The sequence below is a fragment of the Trachemys scripta genome, chromosome 13 (assembly GCF_013100865.1).
Source record: "Trachemys scripta elegans isolate TJP31775 chromosome 13, CAS_Tse_1.0, whole genome shotgun sequence".
NCBI classification, from domain to species: Eukaryota; Metazoa; Chordata; order Testudines; family Emydidae; genus Trachemys; species Trachemys scripta.
This window is the reverse complement of record NC_048310.1, coordinates 5,726,005-5,745,193: the sequence shown is the minus strand read 5'-3', so window position 1 is coordinate 5,745,193 and position 19,189 is coordinate 5,726,005. Positions and strand designations below refer to the sequence as shown.

The 19,189-nt window shown below is 58.1% G+C and overlaps 1 protein-coding gene and 1 non-coding gene across 2 annotated transcripts; both read right to left on the bottom strand.

The window, feature by feature from the left end:
- Positions 1-1,291: 1,291 nt before the first annotated feature.
- MVD (mevalonate diphosphate decarboxylase) lies at positions 1,292-13,387 on the bottom strand. Its single transcript, XM_034788749.1, has 10 exons — positions 13,169-13,387; positions 12,093-12,163; positions 10,172-10,286; positions 9,059-9,205; positions 8,503-8,702; positions 7,747-7,821; positions 5,318-5,536; positions 3,908-4,023; positions 3,165-3,273; positions 1,292-2,010 (listed from the first exon to the last, which is right to left on the bottom strand). Exons 1-10 carry the CDS (start codon positions 13,236-13,238, stop codon positions 1,930-1,932), a joined length of 1,203 nt encoding a protein of 400 aa, XP_034644640.1. The 5' UTR covers positions 13,239-13,387; the 3' UTR covers positions 1,292-1,929.
- A 3,604-nt stretch (positions 13,388-16,991) lies between these two features.
- TRNAR-UCU lies at positions 16,992-17,084 on the bottom strand. The gene is made up of 2 exons: positions 17,048-17,084; positions 16,992-17,027 (listed from the first exon to the last, which is right to left on the bottom strand). It is a non-coding gene; the product is annotated as a tRNA-Arg (tRNA).
- Positions 17,085-19,189: the final 2,105 nt, after the last annotated feature.

Below are 19,189 nucleotides of genomic sequence, written 5' to 3'. Positions count from 1 at the left end.
TGCTTTCACTCCAGCCTCTGGCTACAGCACCCAGCCTGGGGCTTGCAAACTACAGCTGACGGGTCACGGTTGCCATCAGTTGGTGAGGAAATTGATCAATTTCCTCATGCTTGTGGGTTCATAAGGCAGTTCCTCCTTGCCCCCCGGAGCCGGCTAAAGCCATCTCACCCCCATGCTCCCTTCGTCTTATCCCCCTACCCCTGATTTACAGCAAACGCTTCCTGTCTCCTCCCTTCTTGGATCACCCACTTTCCTCCTGGGCCAGCAAGATCTCCACCGCCCCAGCCTTTGAAATACCCATACAAAGGCACCGGGCAGAGCTCTACCTTCTACACACATTTCTGGGCCTGCCCCTTCAACTTTTACTCGGACCCGGGAAGTGATGCAACCCCCCCCCACACACACACATTACCCCACTGACAGCCCTAGCCCCCCCTGAATGGGCAACACTTTCTCTAGCAACCCTCAGCCCAGAGCTTCCACCATACATCAGGATCAAATAGGTCACAAGCACCGCAGAGAAGAGCCACCAAGGTGTTGGAATGAGCTATGAGGAAAGACTTTTAAAAACAAACAAACAAAAACCAACCCAGCAGCCTGTAGCCAATTCCTCATGAGTAAGCGGGCTCTGATACCAGGAGCAGCTATGGGACATTAGGAAAAGATTCTGAATACAGCTGAGAGAACTGTTGGATACGACGTGTCTTCCATTTCAAGTGCTGTAGTTGCTGTATACACTAGTGATCACTCACCCACCCACCTCTGAAATGCAGCTGCCTCTGGGGTGGAACACTGCAGCTGTTGAGCAGCACACCGCACCAGCATTCCACTAGGAGCATGTGGAGGGGTCGTTCTTGAGAGGGGAAGTGAAGAATAACTCCTACAAGTGGAACTGCATAAGGGAAAGGGAGGTAGGCAGAAAGTAACCAGAATTTGCCTCCCGACACCAAGGCTTTTATTCCAAACGTTTGATAAAGTAGCTGTGGAATCACCATGGAAAGAAACAGTCCTACATGTGTGGTGGGACTGGACTGGTTAGTGCTGCTAATGTAATGCAGGAATTTAATCTACCTGCTTCATTTCCAGCCTCTTCCTGGACAACACCCTCTCCTCCATCCCTCTGGGTGTCTCCCGCTGGACCTTAACAGATCGAAGGGAAGCAGGGTAGGAATGTAAAAAACTGACAGACACTTCTGGGTTCAGAAAGTGATATTCATGGGCATTTACACCGAAAAACCAACAACAAGTAAGCAGGGACACTTCAAAGTTGTTCCTATTGCTCCATTCTTAAAAAAACCAGCTTCTCAGCGCAGCCTGGGATGGGGTGATCTGTGCTGGAGAGCGGCACCAGCTGGCTAAGGGGATGGGTGAGCCCTTCATCTCTAGGTCAGTCCAGATCAGGCCCCACCAGAAAGGAGCCCAGGGCAGCTGGCGCCAGGAGCTGTTCCCATCTGGAAGCGGTTTGCTGTGGAGTCTGTCCTTTTCCTAGCAGACGAACAGGCCTCGTCAAACTGCCCTCCTTTGCTGGCAGAATTGGCCATGGAGATGGGACCCTCCTTTCCCGAGGGGCCCCGGCAGATGGGGGGAGCAGCACACTGGCTGGGCAGCATGGGTCACTGGCACTGCCACTGGCCAGGTGGCACGTGTTCTGCGAGGGGGCTTTGGTCACCAGCGCTCTTCCCCAGCATTAAATCCCCCAGGACAGAGCAGCAGGCACAGCAGGACCTGAAAACCTTCTCCCAGACTGTACCTCACCGGCAATCCCCCAGCTTTGCTGGGATCGATTCCCCAAGGCCAAGCCCCGAATGCCTCTCCGCTCTCCTGAGAGCCAGCGACTGAAACGGCATAGTCACAATCCACGTTCCCCGCAGGCTGGAAGCGTCTTGGCTCAGCGTGTCTCCCTGAGGCTGAAGGGGGCCGGACAGCTGCTCAGGCCCTTGGGCAGGGTAGCCCATCTGCTCCCAGCAGATGTAGGTTGGGATCGTCCAGAGGCTGAGGCCCCGGCCCTGGCTATAAGAGGAACAAAGCCACACATTACAGAGGGGAGCTGGAGAGGGCTGCTGGGACCCCATGGGTGCTATGGGCGAGGGACCCAGACACAGGGCTTTACGTACACAGCAGAGGGTTTAGACAGCACCAAACAGCTGACCAGGTGCCCTATCGATGGGGGAAGTTAGAAGAAAGCCCCCTTTGAGTACTGCACTGCCAGAGATGGGCAGGCCGCTGGTCTGTCTCCTGCCACTGCAGATCTGCGAACCTCACGGTCTAATCTGGGATGACAAAGTCTGCACCAGCAGCCTGCTCCCCCTCCAATGCCTCCTGCCCTTAACTGGATGCTTGCCCCCAGGTCTGCACGCTGGTGGGTACATTGGATTTAACCCTGGGATGCCAGGGGACACCTTGCATCACGCGCAGCTTTCCTCTCACACCAGCACTGGCCAACCCCACGGCTGGAAGCCACATGACTCCTCCAGGCCCTGATTCCACGCAGCTGATGAGCTAGGGGACCGCTGGGCGTTTCGCTAGTTCAGAGAAAGAGGAAGCAGGTGCTGGCATGGGGCGGGGCCAGCTGCCGGGAAAGAACTCGGGGTTTGTCTTCAATAGCAATGTTAAACCGTTGTCGCGGCACCAGCGCTGGGAGAGAGAGAGCTGTAAAAAACCCATCCCCTCAAGGGGCGCAGCTCCCAGCGCTGGGGCACGGTCTACACTGGTGCTTTACAGCGCTAAAACTCGCAGCGCTCGGGAGGGGGTGGGGGGTGTTTTTCACACCCCTGAGCGAGAAGGTGGCAGTGTAGACAAGGCCTCGATGAGAGAGTCTATCTGCACAGTGCTCAGACCCGCCCAATGAATCTTGGGGCGCTCTCCCATGGCACAGGGCTTGTCCTTAAAGGCGCCCTTTGCAATGGGGATGGGGGAGGAGGACCTAAGCCCCCCTCCCCACCCCTAATTCAGACTCTGGGGTTCAGAGCATGGCCCGAGACCCAAAGGAGAGTCAAACAGACCAGCCCCCCTCGTTCCCCACTCCAGGCTGTGCAAACATGGTTTCTTTCTGCCACTGCAGACAGCCAAGCCTGGCGTCAGCCACGTTCGAGCTCCACAGCGTGGCTGGGCCCGGGTCTGCAACAGCACCCCCAACCGGCCCCAGGCCCAGCCCCGCGCCGTACCTTGGTTAGGAGGATGTACCGGATCGCCCCAGGAACAGGCTCCAGCACCACAGCGGAGAGCAGCTCCTTCGAGAGCGAGGCGGGCCTGGCCGGCAGCCCCTTCAGGAACCTGCGGGGGGGCACAAAGGAGGTATCGGTGGGGGTACGCGGTGCACACCCCAAGAGAGGGGAGATGGGGGGTCAAGAGGGGCTGGGAGTCGCTGCCCTCTCAGTCATCTTCCCCCTGCGCCGGGACGCCTCGGGCTGCCCCCTCATCTGCTGCAGACTGGCTCTGTCTCACCAATGCCCACTCTAGGCTGAGACCAAACTCCTAGAGCTCCCGCCTTAGTCCGTCGCGGGCAGACCCCACTAGTGCTGCCTGACAGCCCCAAACCCTCCGGCTGCTGCAGGCCCTGGGTTCCGGGAACGCAGCGGCAGAGCTGAGAGCAGCAGCTAGAGACCCTGGATGGACCAGAATCAAGGGGGCAGGGCAGAGGGAACAGCCCTGCCCGCCAACTTGCTCCTGGTGCCCCACTGCATCCCCACCCCAAGCACTGCCAATGCCCCTCAGTCCCAGCCTGCAGCCCCCTCCCCTGTTAGCCCAGCCCTGGGAACCCCAGCCTTCCACAGCCCTACCGATACCCTCAATCCGGAGCAGCATTGTCCCACGCCCCTCTGCTGGTGCCCCTCAGTCCTGACCCACAGCCCCTGCTACCCCAGTCCCCAGCACACCGCGTTGGCTGAACGGGGCGTGTGCGACTTACTGGTCTCCGTTAGACTCAGGGGGGAAGCTGCACTTCACCACTTCCACAAACTCCTCCACCGTGTCCGCTAGGGTGAAGATCACAGCGTTGGGGCCAGCGTCGAAGGTGTAGGCCACCTGCGACAGAGCGGATGTGGTCAGCGCAGCACCCGGAGCAGGGCTACCTGTCCCCAGCGGGCTCCAGCGCTCAGTGCCCTGGGTCCTAAATGCTCACCCGGCCCAACAGCTGCAGCCTTTGCTGGCCCTGGGCACGTCTCCACAGTCTGGTGCCCAGCAGCACGCTGGCACCAGAGCAGGGAGTTCAGGGGGCGGGTGAATGGGGCTGGCCAGAGAGAAACACCTGCTCGAGGAAGGCAGCGTGAAAAACAGCAGCTGCTTCCTGTTTCATCTGCCCTCAGCGAGATGCACATTCCCTCCCCCTGCCATGCAACAGGGCTGGTGCTAGCACGGCTGGGTGGGCAAACAGATCCTGCCCCAGGGTCCACCAGATCCAGTATTCATGGGCAACGCCCGGTGCCACAGAAGGAACCACCTCCCCACCCTCGACAGCTGCATCTGGGGTGGGGATCCCTTCCTGAGCCCCGCAGAGCGCAACGGGCCCCCTGAAGCATGTGAGCCGACTGCACCTCGTCCGCTCATCCACCAACTGCTCGCCTCCATCACATCCCAGGGAGCGGGGCTGCGGGATCCCACGTGTTTCCCACAAACAGTCAGGGACGCGTGATGGAGATTTGCTGAAGGCTAGTCAGTGGGGAAGGGGGGTAGGTGCTGCAGGGTGGGTGGCAGAAGCCGGGCAGGATAAATCACTCACACGGGGAGGCCGATTTTAGTTGGTTTCCTAGGGGCAGGTCCTCTGGGGCAGCAAGGAGCCTTTTGTCACACACCGGAACCCTCAATGGGGCATCACTCCACTAGGAAGTGACCTCCCGCGTAGCGGTCATGAGTCAGTGCAGCCCTATACCTGTTCGCTGTCCGGCCCCCTGACCGCGCTGCCGTTAGGTTGGAAGCGGCATCTTCTGGGCACATACCCCAGAGTTCCCAATGCTGCACATGGTGGGCAATTGTACATGGCTGTGGGGGACGCTTGGGTGCCAGGGGAGAACGTGGAAAAAGTCTCCCAACTCCCACAATCCTCCTGGGGAAATCCCAAGCTTCCCTAGGACCTGCCTGAGCACATGTAGTGCCTGGCACAGCAGATCGGCCCCGGGAGATCTCAAAGGGGCGGCCAATGGCTCTACCGGTGCATGGCACATGTTCTGAGCGGACAGACACCACTCTCCAATCATGGGGCTCTGACCCTGTCGCCTTGCTACAAGGACAAGCCCCTCTCTGAACCAGGAGGCCCTGCCCGAAGTGCCAGGCTATGCACCCCTGATGCCAGCTCCGTCCGCATATCCCGCCCTGAGCCCACCTTGGTCTTGCCGTGGTGGGCGTTGAATCGGTGGGCCAGGGCGATGATGCGCCGGGAGACGTCGTTGAGGTAGAAGATGGGAGGGAAGGTGTCCAGGCAGGTGGCATGGAACTGGTTGCTGTCCTTCATGGTCAGCTGGCCAAAGCCCTCAAAGTCTCGCTGCTGGATGAACTGGATCATCTGGGCCATGCGCTCTGGCACCACTGCCTCTGCGCGGTGCTGCAATGGGGCGACAGGGACGGTTACGTTGGGCTGGGGGGCACCCCATTACCTTGGGATGGGGAGACCCACAAAGTCTCATTACTACGTTGGGCACCTGTGCCATCTCCTCGGCACCATCATCCAGTGGGGACACCTCATCACAGCACGGGGGATGGACTGCACCCTCTCTAATCCTGCCCCCCAACACACAACCACTGGGAGGGCTGCTCCCAGCAAGGCCCCACCCACCAACATGCCCCTACAAAGGCGGGAAAAGAGCCAGGAGAGGATCAGAGCCAGGAGAGCTGGAGGAGTCATAGGACTGGAAGGGACCTCGACAGGACATCTAGTCCCGTCCCCGGCACTCAAGGCAGGACTAAGTATTATCTAGACCATCCCCGACAGGTATTTGTCAAACCTGCTCTTAAAAATCTCCAGTGATGGAGACTCCACAACCTCCCTAGGCAATTTATTCCAGTGCTTAACTACCCTGACAGTTAGAAAGTTTTTCCTAATGTCCAACCTAAATCTCCCTTGCTGCAATTTAAACCCATTGCTTCTTGTCCTGTCCTCAGAGGTTAAGAACAATTTTTCTCCCTCCTCCTTGTAACAACCTTTTATGTACTTGAAAACTGTTATGTCCCCTCTCAGTCTTCTCTTCTCCAGACTAAACAAACCCAATTTTTTCAATCTTCCCTCACAGGTCAGGTTTTCTAGACCTTTAATCGTTTTTGTTGCTCTTCTCTGGACTGTCTCCAATTTGTCCACATTTTTCCTGAAATGCGGTGCCCAGAACTGGATACAATACTCCAGCTGAGGCCTAACCAGCGCAGAGTAGAGCGGAAGAATTACTTCTCGTGTCTTGCTTACAACACTCCTGTTAATACATCCCAGAATTACGTTTGCTTTTTTTGCAACAGTGTTACACTGTTGAATAACATTTAGCTTGTGATCCACTGACCCCCCCGATCCCTTTCTGCCGTACTCCTCCCTAGATAGTCATTTCCCATTTTGTACGTGTGCAACCGATTGTTCCTTCCTAACTGGAGTACTTTGCCTTTGTCCTTATTGAATTTCATACTATTTACTTCAGACCATTTCTCCAGTTTGTCCAGATCATTTTGAATTTTAATCCTATCCTCCAAAGCACTTGCAACTCCTCCCAGCTTGGTATTGTCTGCAAACTTTATAAGTGTTCTCCCCATGCCATTATCTAAATCACTGCCGAAGCTACTGAACAGAACTGGACCCAGAACCGATCCCTGCGGGACCCCACTCGTTATGCCCTTCCAGCATGACTGTGAACCACGGATAACAGCCCCTCCCCACCAGGGGCCAGTGCACGGCTGCTCCCCACGGGCTGTGCAGGGCTGCTTTATCCTGTTTTGAAGGGGATGCCGGGGGTAGGAGGGGGGGGCTCCCAAATCTCCCTGCCACCCTCTGAATAGAATTAGTGCTGCTGCTACAAAGGGTCTCCAGTCACATCACAATGCCGCTGCTGGCTGAGTTGTTAACACAGTCAGTGATGTTCCGGCAGCTGTCTGAAATCTCAGCCCATGGCCACGTGGGTAGAGCCCGGTCACCGCCCCGACGTGCAGGCCATACCCTCGGATCCAGCAGCCCCGGAGGAGGAGCCTCAAAGCTAGCGGGTCTCAGGGTCTCCAGCCACGCTGCATTACAGCCCGCCAGCAATAAGCTGTTTCTCTGAGTGCATTCCAAGGCGCTCAGTCACGCTGGTGACCAGAGCCCACGTTGCACTGACATGGATTCATGGTGCTGGAAGGAGCTGGAAAAACACCAACGAATGCACTCAAAGGTCCGGCAGACTTTGCAAGGGAGCAGGGCATCAGGCCCGGTAGCTCTGCAGACAGGATGGACGGAATAGCCCACCCCTTCCCAGCTGCCATTAGCTAGAGGTCACCTCAGGTCCTGAAGCAGGAGAGTTTAGATTCCACCAAATTCCACAATTCCAGTCTCCAGGGTCAGGAGTCAAACGCCCCCCAGCATGGCTCCAGGGCAGGTAAGGGAGAGGGGCGTTAGCAGCAGCCCTCCTGTGCTCTGGGATTTATTTGAATGATTCGGGGGTTATTCCCAACTCCGGCGCCCCTGTCTGCCCCAGCAGCATCGCAGGGGCAGCTAGTTCAAACATGAGCAAGAGAAACCCCTGCCCCCGCCCGCCCGCCACCCCTGTGTGGCACAGGGCTGAGAACAGGGCTCCCGCCTCAAACCTTCAGCAATAGGCTGGTGTCCACGCTTGTCTGCATCCCAGCCGTGCTACCCACTGGCTTCTTCTCAGCGCTTACCTGGGGGGGGGGGGGGGGGCGAGAAAGCACTTGGCATCAGCATCCCGAAGGGCTCTCCCCACCCAGAGGAAGGTGCAGCGGCCCCCAGATGCTTGGGGAGCAGATCTCACCACCTGGGAGCAGTCAGCTGCCCCACCCGAATTGTGACATTCTTGGGAGTATCTCACCCCTAAACCCCCAAGACCACGCTGACTCCACGCCCCCCAGCACCCCAGGAACGGACGCTGCTCTCCCTCCCAAGGGAGGGCACAGCAAACCTCAGGGTCCAGGTCTGGGCCGATTGAGCCTGAGAACCTGAGAGCGACTGCCTGCGAGAGCCCTATTAGCCAGAGTCCCGTCTGGAACGTACCCCCGCAGACGAACCTCCCGCCCCGTCGGGAGCAGGGGAAAAATGAGCCACAGGGAGTGGGAGAGACTCGCCCAAGGTCTAGTAAGCAGGAGAGGTTGGCACAGAACCCAGGAGTCCGGATGCCAAGGTCCCTGCTCTAACCAATAGCCCACACTTCCCTTCCAGAGCTGGGAAGGGAACCCAGGAGTCCCAGCGGGGAAGCAGCCACTAGCTCTCGCTCTCTCCTCGCCATCCCATAATGCTTTTCCTGCCCCAACCCCGGGTTCAGGCCGGATGGATGCCGTGACCGAGGGGTACCAGACCCCCTGGGCCATCACCCCGGTCTCACTCACCACCAGGATGAGTACTCTGAGCTCTGGCCAGTGCGTCTCCGGCGCCACCTGCTGGGCAATGCTGTCCTTGCCGTCGGGCCGCTCCCCCATCAGCCACTGCACGAAGCCCCCAAGCATGCTTCTGCTGGCGCTGCCCGAGCCCTGGCGGGCGACCTCGGAGAGCTCGCCCTCCACGCCGTACAGCCGGGCCAGGGTGTGCACTGGGACACAAGACGGGGCGAGGTCAGCACGGCTGGGGGAGTCGCTCCCCACCCACAGGGCCTAGCCCCAGGGCTCTGCCAGCATCCAGCCCCCTGGACCTATCCCAGGGTCGCCCGTCCCCTGACGGGTCCCCAAGTTTCTCTCCCATCCCCACTCTGGCACGGCCCAGCAACAGGGGAGGAAGGGGGGGCCACAGCAGACCGGTGCAGGGCATGGGGGGGGGGGCATGAACAGCCCACCCTCCAATCCCTCCAGAGCCGGGGGCAGGGTGTGTGTGGGGGAAGGGACAGCCTGGTACCCCCTCCCAAGAGCCAGGAGCAGGGACAGCCCAGCGCATACACACCCATGCACTCACCCAGGCAGGCGTACCCCGCTGCTGAAGACGCCAGGCCGGCTGCCGTAGGAAAGTTGTTCACCGAGGCGACGTGCACTTTGTAGGCCAGGCTGAGGGAGGCCGCGGCCCCAGCACTGCCGCCCCTCCGCTTCCTGGCCAGGCGGCGCACTGCAGGACAGAGTAGAGCGGGGCTTAGATGTCCAGGAGGCATCGGACCTGCCTCAGTGGGTTCCACAGGGGCTGGGCTGGAGGCGTCAGGTCCATGGGTAGCACCTGACACCCCCTCCCAGCAGTGACCAGCTGCCTGTGTTGGGAATTAACCCCTTGGGCGCTGGAGAGAAGATGACAAACTTGGCGGCGGCAGCAGCAGGGCCATGGTGCCAGCCAGAGGTATCTGCATGCCCCTCCTCGCTCTCCTGGATGGGTTCTGGGCAGGGCAGGAGAGGGCCTGGGCTGGGGTAGCACAAGGGACTTTCAGGGAGTGGGGTATGTCCCAGAGAAGCAGCCTCCACCCCCTAATCAGCAAGGGTCTCAAAGCACTTCACAAGCTTTAAATACAGCCCTTCGATCCCCGAAGAATGGGGGGGGGGGGAGTTTGACAGAGGGGGAAACTGAGGCACGGAGCCGGGTGGCATCCTGTGCAGGGTCACATGGGGAACCAGTGGCATGGCTGGGAATGGACCCCAGGAGTCCCACGTGCAGCTTGCATATGGCCGAGGTACTGAGCACGCCTGGTGGGGATCATGCTCCCAGCAACTTGGAAATATACAGGAAACCCAAGGGACTGACAGACCTCGACCGCCTGCCCTCCCCACAGGTGACAGGACTTGCCTCCTTTGGGAGCCCAACAAGCCCCCTCCTTCACACTGCCCCTACACGCCCCTCGGTCCTGTATTCTGGCCACTGGCCTGGTGCGAGCACCATGACTAGATGGAGTCCCAGGTCTGGGAGAGACCGTGCAGTTCCCTGATCAACCAGGAGAGGTCCCCCCCCCCCCGAGGCACATGGCACTGCCCTTGCAAGGGAGGCAGGGAGAGCTGGGGGCTCAAACTGGTACCTGCCCCCTGGCAATGCCAGCTGCTCCCCACCAGCCCAACTGGCTGCGCTCGCCCTGCCCACCACCAGGGAACTCACTCTCCCGCAGGCAGGACTGCAGCCGTGGGTGCCCAACATCGGCCTCCTCCCCGTTCAGCCAGAGCCGGTCCTCTTTGAAGTCTCTGCTGATGGCGGCTGTGGTGGTGGTTTTAAGCTGGGAGGGAGAGATCAGAGCACGCTGAGCTGCAGCCAGGGCCCGCAGGGGGCGTTCCAGCTAACTGTGTGCTTGCCCGTCGATTTAGCTCCGGAGATTGGCGCTGAGCCGCACCCCGCAGCAGTGGCCACTTCGCACCACCCTCGGGGCCGCACAAAGCCCCCGTCCCCCACCCCAGAGGGAGTTCTATTTATGACGAGGAAGAACAAAAGCCCAGAATTATTCTAACGCATCACGATTGCTCTCTATCATGGCAGCACCCAAAGGCCCCCCTTGTGCTAGGCGCTGTACAAGGCAGAGTGACACAATCCCCTAAAGAGCTGACACAGGTGGAAGAGACTTGCCCAAGGTCAGCAGAGGTCAGTGGCAGAGGTGGGACTAGAACCATGGTCTTTCAACTCCCAGTCCAGCACCCTGCCCACCGAACACCCCCTCCCCACACAGGCTGCTATCCGGCCCTGCTGAATGTGTGAACGGATTCTCTGCAAAGTTTACTTTGTTTTACAGAGTGGCTCCACTCTCACTGCAAGTGTACGTAAAGTGAAAGCTAGGCGCCCCCAATCCCTTAGCCCATGGGGCAGCAGCTTACACATTTTGCTAGGATAATAATAAAAGAAAAGGTTTCTATTTATACCACCGCTCACCTGGGATCTCACAGCCACGTAATCCCCAGCGGTAGGTAAATACTATCATCCCCACTTTACACATAGGGAAACTGAGGCACGGAGTTGGGAAGTGACTGGCCCAAGACCACACACAGCAAGCCAGTGGCAGATGTGGGAAGCGAACCCAGGTGTTCCTGCCACCAGGCAATACTCCTTCCGGGGTGAACATGGGAAGAGGCATCCCTGACAGCCACCAGATGGGCTGGCACCTCTCACCTTTATGAGAGCGAGCCTGGCCATGACCTTCCCAAGGCCCTAGAAGTGTCTATTCGGGGCTGAGGCGCAACACATCACTAGGTTGTGAGACTAGGGTGACCAGACAGCAAATGTGAAAAATTGGGACGGGGGTGGGGGGGAGTAATAGGAGCCTATATAAGAAAAAGACCCAAAAAATCGGGACATCTGGTCACCCTACCCAGCACTTCAGCACAGGCCACGGGCCAACCAGAGATCCCTTCGGATCCCAAGTCCCCGCCTTTCCACCAAGCTGTACCCACCTCGCCCTGCGGGGAAGCACTGCGCGAATACGTGGCTGGATACATCTCTCTAAGCACAGATGCCAATTCAAACACTGCAGAGGGCCAGATCACAGTGCACAGGGATCTAAAAATGAAGGGCCAAAGGGAACTTCACTGAACTCCCGGGAGTTGATGATTAAACCAAGGGATGGACTGGGCCAAATCAGATTAAAATAAGAAAAGGGAAAACGTTGGCAAAATATCAGGAAACAAGTCCTGAGGCTGTGGAATATTCTCCCAAGGGAAGGGACAGGAGCCAAAGGGGACAACCGTGTACGGGTCCTTGGGGAATGCACTAGACAACACCACAGAAAGTAGAGAGGGGAAAGATTTCTATGACAAGCTTACAATGGGGTTTATAGCAAACCACACTTTGGGGCAGATGTTTCTCCCATGGTGGCCCATCATTTCCAAGCCCTTTGGGAAGAAAGTTACCACCTTTTTCCTTGAATGTTTGCCTGATTGTTCCCAGAAGAAGAGCGGCTGCTGTTTTTTCACTCCCAATGAACCCCCCCTCTCTGCTCCGGTCCCACCATTAACCATCTCTCTTCTCTAGCAGCCTCAGCTCCAATTCACTCCCGAGAAACATCTTTCCTGGGTTTTTAATACAAGTTCATACCAACCTGGTCCTGGTGCAGGGTGACGCTCAGAGAGGAATTGATGGGTAAAATCAGCTCTTCATCTCGCTTCCCCCCTGGAAGAGATTAGATGGCAAAATCAGCACCGAGAGCCCCTGTCGTTAGAACAGGGCTCTCTCTCATCGAACAGTTAATCACTCAGGTTCCTGCCTCAGCAGTTGCCCTCAGGCACATGGAGACCGATCAGAGGAGCCCAATAATGCAATAAGACAGAGCCACACAAGTCACTTCCAAATAATCCTCACCAGCCCACAGACAAATGGATACAAGAAACAGGTTTGACGAGATCACGGCTGCAGAATTCATTCTGCCTGCCTCACCCAGGGCTGGTTAGTTACCACGGCCTCTGTTTTAATTTATTAAACCCTACAGTGTGTACCGCCATGACAACTGGAGGTGCTTCCGCTGCAGAGACTGAGACAAATAAACGGGGACAAAATCTGCAAACTCAGGAACAGAGAACAAGCCAAAGTCAGCCCCACTAAAAACAGGCCTGACGGCCCACCCAGCAGGGAACACGGGGCTGAACAGGATGGCAATAGCCCACGTAGAGGCCTTTCCCCCAGCTATGCCCCCATCCTGTGCTTGGTCTGGCCAGCATTCCAGTCCTGTTAGACGGAGTCTGGAAGGGACTTCACCTGGGTAACGGCGTTTGGCAACTTCCAGCTCCTCCAAGACTTCCAGACTCAACGAGACAGGCTTTGACAGGGCTCTTCTCCTGGCCCAGCCCCCCCCTCACCCACTCCCCTGCCCTTGAGGAAAGGCTCTCTCTGGAGGGGGCTGGGGTGGAAAGCACCAGCCCGCTGGAAGGCGCAGTCCCTGCCCCAAGGAGCTTACACAGTCTGACAGAGAGACGCAGCCGTTTGCTCACTCAGAAAACTGCAGCCGTTGCCGACTCCAGGGCCTTATTGGGGGCGATTGAGGGATACGGGGTCCCCCCCCCTCTGGGGCGCTGCCCTGGGGTCGGGGAGGGCCAGGGGCCGGGCACGAAGGGGGCGTGCCCGGGAGAGGGGACGGGGCACCGAGCCCCCGGCAGGCCAGAGGGGCAGGGGGATACTCACAGTACTTGATGACCGCGATGTTGACAGGGGCTGTGCAGGTCACCACGGTGAGGGGCTTCTCCTCAGCCATGCCGGGGGCTGCAGAGGCCCAGGGAGGGAGCCCAGGGGAGCCCCAGCACTGCACCGAGCTCCGGCTCCCCCGTGTACCTCGCTGGGTCCTGCCCGGCGCCGCAAGCCCCTGCAGGCAGCTGCCCTCCCACACGTGTCTGCCCCGCGCGACACACCCATCAGCTGACGGGAGCGGATTGGCTAGCGGAACACCAGCTGCTCCCGCTGCTTCCAATCAGCACCGGCGCCCCGCCCACGGCTGGCTCTGTCAACCAATGGGAGGGATCGGAAGATGGACGCCGACCGCCCCCCTCCGCACCCAGCAGGAGGAACTCTGGTGGCGCCGGGTGCACGTTACCACCCGGAGGGTTTTAGCTGTCACACGAAGAGGGGAATGTTGCTATGGTGCACCAGGTGCCATATTAGTGAGTGGAACAGCGTGCACATGCGCAATGTATACTAGTGCTACCGTCATTCAGGCCCTAGGGTTCCATCGTCGGCCATGACACTATAGGCAAATCCAAGGGGGGGGGGGGGGGGGCGGCCAGAATTAGGGACTGATCCTGCAGCTGAGAAGCCTGGGGGCCCTGATCCTGGGGTCACTCACACCAGACTACCCAGGGTGCCAGCTCTCGCAATGTTATATGGTGGCTTATGTGACTTTGGGAGGGTTTGGGGATATTTACCACATTTGGGAGGCTGGGGGGATTTTTGGGGGTTTTCACAGTGAGGCAGTAGTGCACTCTAGCCAAGTCGGAGACTCTCTTACTGGTTAACAGCTGACTTGTCCAAGCACTGTAAAAATCTACGTACCTCCTAAGATTTCGGAAAGCCCCAGCTTCTGGAGTCAGGGGATCGCATGCGAAATCACAGCTTTCATTTTAAACTAGTACGTTTCTAGCCTTTGTGGTTGCAGAGGAAAGCTTAAAAATATCCTTCCCGCCCTCCCCCCAAGGATCAGGCACCAGCAGGCAAATAAAAAGAACCAGACATTTGTTATTTTTATAACTCTTGAGATTTTTAAGCCAATCTTGTGATGGGGGTGGGAGGGGCTTTTTAACATTTGAGGTTGGCAGTGCCCCATTCCTGTGTAGCCAACCAGGGTGTCACTCCTGATTGACACCAATGAGAGAGGAGAGTCAGCCCTGGTGCCCTGTTTTCCTGCACAGTACTACACACCCCTCAGGGGCTGGGTAACTTCCAGCAATGTCAGCAGGACATGGACAGTTCAAAGAGATCTGAGGAAGAAGCCTGTCTGTAATTTGGGTCACAAGAGTTTAGCCACTAGGGAATGTGTAACCAGAGTTCCTTGAAGTAACATTCAGCCTGGCCCTTTAGTTCCTCTTCTTTCTCCTGCCAAGCATGGGTCAGCCCTGGTGGGCAGGCAGATTCTGTGAACATGGTTGCCTGGCTCTGGTGCTGGTTCTGAGCCTCATACACCTGGATGCATTTGTTCTACAGGCAGCTGTGGCGAGAAGGCAAATGAGTGAACTTGGCGGGTCCATGTGTCATCCTCGGGCATTAAAGCCAGCTGGCTTCCTCCCCTTCTCTGGCCCAGGCTCTTTTACCCTTCATTGCCGAGAAATGCACTGCTGCTTGCTGACTGTGGAGACGTTGAGACACTGTGTGTCTGGCCCTTTGCAGCTGCAGCACTCTGACCCAGATCCTTTGGCTCCGATGGGAGTTGGGCACCTTAATACCTTTGAGCATCTGGGCCTCTGTTCATGCAGCATGGGCGGCAGCAGGGTGAGGTTCCCCAAAGGCCTTTGTCTCCCATTCACTTTTTGGCGGCTTTGCTGCAACTGCCAGCAAAGAGACAGATTGGTGCCTTGTGGAACGGTCTGTCTGATACAGAGGCCTGTGAACTGGGCAGGGATCCAGGCCTCGTTTCATTAGGGTGACCAAGTGTCTGGTTTTCGACCGGAACACCTGCTCAAAAAAGTGCCGCCGATCGGGCCGTTAAAAGTTCGGTCAGCGGTGCTGCGGAGCTAAGGCAGGCTAGTCCCTCCTGTCCTGGCTTTGTGCTGCGCCCCGGAAGCGGCCAGCAGTCCGGTTCCTAGGCAGGGGTGAGGGGGCCCACGGGGCTCCACGCGCTGCCCCTGTCCTGAGCACCGGCTCCGCACTCCCATTGGCCGGGAACCACAGCCAATGGGAGCTGCGGGGGCAGTGCCTGCAAGTGAAATCAGCGAGCGGAGCCTCCTGCTGCACCTCTGCCTAGGAGCCAGACCTGCGAGCCGCTTCCGGGGCACAGCGCGGAGTCAGGACAGGCAGGAAGCCTGCCATAGTAACCCTCCCACTGCACTGCTGACCAGGAGCCGCCAGAGATAAGCCCATGCCACAAACCCCAAGCCCCAGCCCTGAGCATCCCTCCAACCAAGAACCCCCTCCTGCACCCCAAACCCCTCCTCCCCAGCCCCAGCACCCACAGATGGAGCCCCTCTACACTACAACCCCCTGCCTCAACCCACAGCCCTCTCCCGCACCTGGACCCCCCAACCCCACCCCAGAACCCGCACCTCCAGACGGAACCTTCACCCCCTCCTGCACTCCAACTGATTGCCCCAGCCCAGAAACCCCTCCCACACCCTGAACCCCTCTGCCGCACCTGCCAACCTGGAGCCCTTTCCTGCCCCCCAAGCCTCTCATTCCCGGCCCCACCCCAGCGTCCGCACCCCCAGCTAGAGCCCTCACCCCAACCCCTTGGCTCCACCCCGGAGGCCACACTGCCAGTTAGAGCCCTCACCCCCTCCTGCACCACAACCCCCTGCCTCAGCCCAGTGAAAGTGAGTGAGGGTGGGGTAGAGCAAGCCATTGAGGGAGGGGGAAATGTAGTGAGCGGGGGGAGGAGGGGCTCAGGGAAGGGGCAGTGCTAGGGTATTCGGTTGGCAACCCTGCGTTTCATAGAGGCAGCCAAATGGTCACCAGATGAAAAGGTTTTAGGTTAGTACCAGCCTGGTTTGAATGGGTCATTGAGAGGCAAGAGGGTCTGTAGCCCATGGGCACATCCCTGAACCAGCCAGTACCCTGCTGGGTCGTTCTCATGGTTTGCAGTGATTACCTACATTTCAGATTCCACTGGCCAGTATCCTCCGAGCAGGCAGCCTGGAGCTGCTTTGCAGGATTCCAGCCCTAGAGCCTGGGGGATCCGGCTGGACCCTCAAACGGGGTGAGCTGAGATTTAGGGCTCGCTCCTGCTCCATCAAAGTCAATTGCAAAACATTCCGTGGGCATGTTAGAAATTAACAAGGTGTAAAACTGAGCAAATGGAGGTTGAGACTGGCGAGCAGGGAGTGTTTCTGCCACGCACGATGGATTTATCTGTCTACTATTCCAATCTGGCCATCTCCCCAGGGAAATCAAGTCACCCACCTGTCTGCAGAGACTGATCAGTGCCGCTGTCATTTCTCTGTGTGGAGTCTGCTGGGAACTGGACTTGATGTGCTAATCCATGGCATGTGGGCCAGCGACCAGCCCTCAAATGGTAACAGCTTTCACTCACCTTCGACCAGTGGCCTAGACAGGAATTAACAATGACCAGTCCCTCCCAAGAACTGGTTTTGAAGCTAGAGAAAGATCCTGATTGTTTCTGATGTCATATAGCTTCCTTTGGACTTTGGCTTTAAGCAAGTGACAGGACTCCTGTTTTCCTTGGTCAGAGGAATAATTTTGTCAGTTATGGGATGCGTTTCTTTTCCATTGAATTAATGCCAGGATTGTCAAACTGTTGAGTGGAATATCCTACAGTTTCAACACATTCACTGTGAGGGGTGTAAAACAGCTCTGGTGGGACTCGAACCCACAACCTTTGAATGACTTCATTGGTCAGCAAGCTAGAAGTCCAAAGCACTATCCATTGTGCCACAGAGCCCTTGCTGCTGCTATGAGAAAATCTGCAGTATGTGAATTGGGCTCCTCAGCCCCTAAAAACTCACCAGTGAACCCCCTTGGCAGACATGCCCCTCACATGGAGGGACAGTCGAAGAAAAAGAAGAAAGATCCTGGTGGAGGTTTGGACTCTGCCAGCCTTGATGTATTTCTTCAGCAGGACTTATTTGGCAGGAGGCTGGGCAAAGGAAGCCAGGGACATGCTGTTTCTTAGATGCATGCTTTGCACCTGTCTAGTACCTGCCAGGGCTTTACAGACATTAAGGAGCTCAGTGGGTAGGGTGACCAGACGTCCCGATAAAATCTGGACCGTCCCGATTTTGAGCTGTTTGTCCCACGTCCCGACCGATCTCTGGTCGGGACGCAATTTTTGTTCTGATATTTTCTTCATCTCCTCTGGTCACCCTATCAGTGGGAGGCAGATGCCCCTGGGAGGCAGGTCACTAGCATTATCCTCATTTTACAGATGGGGAAACTGAGGCACGGAGTTCTCACCCTGCTCACGCAATGAACTGAGAATACAACCCAGATCGCCTGGCTCCTGTTAACCACAGGAAGGCTCTGAGCTGAGATGCCAGTCCCCTTCCTTACAGTAATGGCGTAACATGGCCCCAGAGGGCCCTGAGGCAAGACAAGGCTATGGGCCCCCTTCCTGATTCTGAAATCTAAAATGTTGCTTACTCTCGACATCACGGCCCCCCCACCTACCCCATCATCCCCAACCCCTCGCCCTGCAGCCCCCAATACGCTCCACTCCACAGCCCACTAGCAACTTGGCCACAGGCCCGGGAACTTCCTAGCCAGACACCAGCACTGCCGCCCCTCCCCACCCTCCCACTCAGCACGCCATTCACCGCTTCCCAATCCCGGGTGCCCAGCAGCTCCGCTTGCTCCCCTCACCCGCCCCACGCTCACACAACACAAACCAAATCTGAGAGATGGTTGGCATGGCGACCTGCTGCCAGGGTCACGCCACTGGTCAGGTTTGGCCCAGCCCACCCCTTCTGTCACGACGGGTGCGATGGGGCCAAATGAGAGCGAGTGGCGTCACGACCCCACGGGCCAGGAGACGTGCCGGAGCATTGCTGCTTCTGGTGGGGCCCCGTAACCTCGTAGGCCCTGGTACGCCTGCATCACTTGCACCATTGCAGCTACACCACTGCCTTACAGGGCGCATTGAATAGCAAACGCTGCCTTGTATCAAATACACGGTCCCCACTGGGGCCAAGGCAGCCTGGTACTGGGGGCAGCATGACAGGGATTGCCCAGCAGGTGGCGGCGTGGGCCTGGCTTGCCCAGGGAAGCGGGCTCAGCGCTGCAGCTTTCGCTGTGAACCAGGGATGTTTTCCCTTGGCACCTGGCGACTGAGCGAGGTGCAAAGTGGAAGGGAAACAGCTGAGAGGGGGCCAAGAATCCTCCCTTCCCTCCCCCGGCATCTTCCCAGCCACCCTCTAATCTCCACAGGATCACCCCTCTGGTTCCTTCCCTCCCGCCAGGTGGGCACGCACGGACCCTCCTTCCCCCGGGAAGCACTGATGTCGCCGGAGGAAGAGAGGTGCAAAGCAGGATTCTCCGGGCTGCTTTGCTGGGGGATTTCCGGCCCAGATCCTGGCCTTGGGCCAGGGCTTGAAGTCAGAGCAGCGACGGGGCTGGCTCTCCGATCCGAATGGCACTCACAGGGAGGAGCTGAAGGGGAAGCGTCGGACAGGCCAGAACGACAGTACAGGAGGTCACAGGGTTTACAAGGAGCATGGCACGACCCGCTCAGCTTGCCCCTCTGTGCCCTGCCCTGCCCCTCCAGAAGATCAACCGCCCTTCCTTGCGCTGCCCACCCTCCCTGCTGACTGTACCGGGCACGGAGGCAGGCGGGAGCTCGGTCAGCCTCTTCAACAGCCCCCAGCAGGGCTCTAAAGAGCTACCATTCTCCGCGCGGGCGAGCCCTGTCCGCGGCCACCCATCGCCACGGAACAGCCCCTCTCGCCTCGCCAGCACCACAACGATTCGGGGAGAGGGGGACGAATGGGCGCGGCTGCCAGGCCCTGTTTTCCAGGCCGCCTGGGGGCAGGGGCTGAGAACACACAGAACGGA